At 18.9% G+C, this 5,288-nt stretch overlaps 2 protein-coding genes across 2 annotated transcripts; both read left to right on the top strand.

Moving 5' to 3' along the window:
- Positions 1–265: 265 nt before the first annotated feature.
- Positions 266–1,016, top strand: TIM23 (mitochondrial import inner membrane translocase subunit TIM23, putative; the record flags this gene model as incomplete). Its single annotated transcript, XM_028677407.1, has 2 exons — positions 266–431; positions 679–1,016. The coding sequence occupies 2 exons, from the start codon at positions 266–268 to the stop codon at positions 1,014–1,016; spliced, it is 504 nt and encodes a 167-aa protein (XP_028533800.1).
- A 1,104-nt stretch (positions 1,017–2,120) lies between these two features.
- PRELSG_1114400 (conserved Plasmodium protein, unknown function) lies at positions 2,121–4,883 on the top strand (the record flags this gene model as incomplete). Its single annotated transcript, XM_028677408.1, has 1 exon — positions 2,121–4,883. The coding sequence occupies one exon, from the start codon at positions 2,121–2,123 to the stop codon at positions 4,881–4,883; it is 2,763 nt and encodes a 920-aa protein (XP_028533801.1).
- Between the last annotated feature and the right edge of the window lie 405 nt (positions 4,884–5,288).

The raw sequence follows: 5,288 nt of genomic DNA on the forward strand, positions 1-5,288 counted from the left end.
AAATATAACTCAAAAAAATTTTTTTTTTTTTTTTCTTAACAAAATATTTTGAGAAAAATAATAAAATTAGCATCACTAATGTATTATATTTAAATTTTTTTTCTGTAAAATTATTACAAAAAAAATTACAATTATAGCAAAATTTCTTATGATTTCAAAATTTAAATGTAATTAGAATATTAATTATTCAGATCATAAAAAATACTTAAAAAAAAAAATTTTATATTAAAACATAAATGAGTCATTTATTTAAAAAAAAAATATAATGGGTGATTATTTAAAAACAGGATCTATTAATTATGATTTAGAAATTTTAAAAAAAAAACCTGAGAAAAAATTATCATTTGATAAACAAAATTTATATCTTCAGGGATATGGAAGACAATGGGGTGAAAAATTAGTTTATAATGTTGGTTTAGCATATGGTTCAGGTAAATAACTATAATATTTTTTTTTAATTTATATTAAAAAATTATATATATATTTAAAAAATTTAGAAAAAGAAAAAGGATTATAATAACAGATGTACATAATATAAATAGAAAGTGATTATAAAAAATAGTGCTGATTATGTGAAAAAATATTTAATTTTAAAAAAATTTATCTATATAGAAAATACAATAAATAAAATTATCTTTTTATATATATATATATTTTTTTTTTTTTTGAAATATACAGGATTATTATTAGGTGGAAGTTGTGGTTTAATTAAAGGTATTATAAAAGGAGGGAAAACTAAAAAACTTTTTTTAAATTCAGTTCTTAATTCTACTTCAGTAATTGGACCTAGTGTTGCCAATCAAATGGCTTCATTAACAATGATTTATTATGCATTAAATAATATTGTAAAACTGTTTACAAAAAATGAAGAAGTATATAACTCTACCATATCAGGTTTTTTAGCTGGATGCATATATAAAAGTTCAGCAAATTATAAAGTTTTGGGAAGCTATTCTATTTTTTCATCTGCTGCATTTTCCTTAATAGATTATGGTTTTAAAAAAGGATATATTTAAATCTCTTATTTAATTTTTTTTTTTTTTTGATCATTTGATATATTATGAAATAATTTACTTGTATTCTTTTCTTTTTTTTTCATAATTTCTTTTGAGGTCTATTTCGTAGGGTTTTATTTATTTTCAATGAACTTATTTTATTTTTTATAATTAAAATGATTTATATTTATTAATAATTATCAAAATATTCATTCACATTTTATTATTAAGTATACCAATGTTTGGCAACATTTGAAAATTTTAATGTATATATATATATATTTATACAAATATTTTTCTTTTTTTAATGTTAATTAGAAAAGATATTCCTAAAAATAATTTATAGTAAATTATTATATTCTACATTTTTTTTAATAAAACTTATTTTATTTACTTATTTTTTTTTTTTTACTTCATTCTATTTGTTTACCCTCTTTTTACAATTTAACTAAAAAAAATTTTTAAAGGTAAATTTCATGCTATTAAAAGGAAAAATAATAATTTATTTTATGTATTTACTAAAAAAAGTATATATATAAAATATAATCTAAAACCATGTTAATTATTTTTATTTTATTTTTTATTATAAAAAGATATTTTTTTGTTAAATTATCTATAACAAAAAAAGAAAAAAAAATTCCTTTCATAATCTATGAACTTTAATTAAAAAAAAAAATTTTAAATTTTCAGTACATATTATAAATTTTTGTAAAAATGAAAATTTTTTAATATAATTTTTTTTTTTTTATAATGGAATAATACATGTATATATGTATATACATAATATTTTTTAATTTATTTTTTTTTGTGATATTATCAAATACACATAAAATTACGAAGCATAAAGAAAAAAAAATATAAATGGAAAAACACTAGAACTTTACAATTTAAAAGTTTTATAACACTTTTCTCTTTTTTTTTTTGTAAAAAAATAATTTTTTTTTTTTATTTAAAATACTTAGGTATTAAATATTGCAAATAATTTATTTTATTATTCTATTTTTTTTAAATTGTTTTTAGATTAAAATTTTTACTTTTTTTTGCAATTGTTCTTTTTTTAATTACACTTATTTGATTTTACTATATATATATATATTTTTTTTTTTTTTTTGTGTTAATATGCAAATGCACGAAAACAACAAAAAGAATTCTTTAAAAAAGGGATGGATAGAAGACATTAGAGGAAAATATTCTAGTTTCATGAGTTCAGGAAATAAAAGTACAACTTATTTAAATTCATTAAATAATGAATCAAATAAAGATGTTAACGATAATTTAAATAATATAAAAGAAGAAAAAAAAAAGAATATAAAAGTTACAAATAGTATGAAAGAGGAAAAAAATGAAATCAATAAAAAAAAAAAAGATAAAAAGAAAAATAGTTCTTTAGTTGACGATATTGATTTACATGAAAAAAAAAAAGTATGCTTTGAAATTTATAAAAAATATTATTTTATAGAAATGACTGAATATCACAAAAGTAGAGAAAATTGCACCAACAATTTTTTAAATTTTCTTGAAAGAATATTCGAAAAAATGTTAGAAGTTTTGAAACATGGTTCAGAAAATATTAATAATTTAAATAAATTTTTTAAAGAATTTTTAAAAAATGATATAGCATATTTCAAAAATGTTTCATATGGAAATTCTAGAATAAGTAATTTAACTCATAGTTTTTTAAATATTTCTAATGAAAATAATTTAAGTAACCAACATATTGATATAGATAAAAAAGATGAACCAAAAATGAATGACAAAAGAGATTATATAATGGAAGATGGAATTAATGATGATAATACCTTTAGTTGTGCTTCAAAAGAGATAAATTGTGATATGAATAATAGAGAAAGAAGAGATTCATTTTTAAAATATGATAATATATGTACCAATTCTAATGAGAAGAAAAATATTAATAAAAGAGATAGTAATAATAATATGAAGTACATTGATAATGATATAAATGAGCAAAATCCTCATTTTTTAAATCAAAATAGTTCAAGAAATTCAGTAAATAAAATAAATGAAATTGTTGATAATATTATTGATGTAAATTCAGAGAAATCTAATTTAAATCATAATGTAATTGATGAATGGATTAATTATGGATTTATGAATTATATTAAAATTATGAGAAGTATGAAAATAAGTTGTGATTTAATAGATAATAAAATATATCAGAAAAAATTAGTTTTATTAAAAGAGACTTACATGAAAGAACAAGAAAATTTAATAGAATTATTTAAAAAAAAAAAGAATGATTTTTTAAAACAATTAGATATTTGTAAGAATTGTTGGAAATATTTTGAAAATAGTTATTCAAATTCAGAAAAAATTAGATCTAATGGAATAAAGGATTCTAAAAAGATAAAATGTTCATGGTTATGTCAGAGAAAGTATTTAAAAAATGTAAAAGATTTGTTAGTAATACAAAATGAATATTTAGAAATAATTTATAAATGTGTGAAAACTTTTTTTCAATTAATAGAATGGAAAAAAAATACAGTTCGTGATATTTTAGGGTCTTATATACTTTTATATAAAAGTTTTATGAGTTTTTATCTAAATAATATGAATATTTTGTATGAATCAATATTGCAAGAAAAAAATATTGAAAAATCACAAATTGATAATTTAAATTCAGCAACGATGATGGAAGATGATATAATAAAACCAGTTAGCGAATTTTATTTTGACGAAAACTGTGATTCAATACCAATATTAAATAATGCTCTAAATCTTATTAAAAAATCAGTGATATTTTTTAACAATCAAATAAATGTGAAATCAATACTATGTTTATTTAGTTCTAACATTAAGGGTTATCTAACAAGTGTAGGTATTTTTAATAAGTATGTTGAAGGAGTAATCGTAATAAGTTGGGATAAATTTATTCATTTTTTTACAAATGTTGAAGATACATCACCACAATGGTCTTATTATATAGGTGATATTGAATTTAAAATGGTCAAAAGTAAAAAGTATCAGAAGAAAGGATCTAAAGATAAAAATAAAAAAGATATTGATGCTAATGACAATAAAAGTTATACAAATAATAGTATAAAAAGTAATAATGAAGAATCAAAAAATGAAGATAATAATAAACATATTTCATCAAAAAATGATGAAGATGATGTAAGAGTAAAAAATTTGAAAAATGAGTTTTCTGCTAATTTTTCTACGAACTGTTCCACTACTAATGAAAATGAAGATATGGAAATTCAAATGAAAGAAAAAAGAAAAACTTTATTGATTAATGGTTGGTCCTTTACATTTAAGTGCTCAACAGAGCACTTAACGAACGTATGTTTTGAATTGTTAAGAAATCATTTATATTCTGAATACTTTAAAGATGAAACTTCTTTTTCTCACTTTACAAATATTATTTCAAATGGGGAAGTTAAAAATGATTTGTTATGTGACGATGAAATTGCAAATTTTTATAATGTTAATTTAGAAAAAACACAATCCGATACCCAAGGTATATTCAAATACAAGTCATGCTTCGAGAAAAGTATATATATGAATTATGAAAAGGAGGATAAACGCTTATCATATGCAGATGATGATAACAATTTAAAAGATGATATAATAAATTTAGAAAAAAAAAGTTTACGAGAAGGAAATCATTCTAATAATTACGATAATAAAAGAAAAATGATTTTAATAAAAGATGAAAAAAAACATAAAGAAGAACTTGAAAAAAGAGGTGACGATGATGACAACGAAGATGAAGAAGAAGAAGACGAAGAAGAAGAAGAAGAAGAAGAAGAAGAAGAAGAAGAAGAAGAAGAAGAAGAAGAAGAAGAAGAAGAAGAAGAAGAAGAAGAAGAAGAAGAAGAGGAAAACGAAGATGAAGATGAAACAAATAAATATAATGAAAAAAAATAATATAAAAACAAATGAGAATAATAGAAAATAATAAGGATAAATAAAAATATAAAAGGTTTATTGATATGTTAGAGAAGATACTGAACAATGACAAAATAGTGACAGAAGTATATATATATATTGGCATACTTATTAACACATATTTTTATTAAAAGTAAGATAAATACAAAATAAGAAGGTAACATAGATTAAGTTTATAATATAATGTATTATTAAATTATGACACAAATTATTAAGTTTATATAATTATCCATTTTATTGATAACAAAAGATTTAGTAATTAAAAAAAAATAGTTACGATAAAAGTTACAAGATAGCTGATTTTACATCCATATAACATTGAGAAAAATAATGAAAGTGTAATTGAAAAAAAAAATAAAAATAAGGGATAAATATTAAAAGATA

The sequence above is a fragment of the Plasmodium relictum genome (assembly GCF_900005765.1).
Source record: "Plasmodium relictum strain SGS1 genome assembly, chromosome: 11".
NCBI classification, from domain to species: Eukaryota; Apicomplexa; class Aconoidasida; order Haemosporida; family Plasmodiidae; genus Plasmodium; species Plasmodium relictum.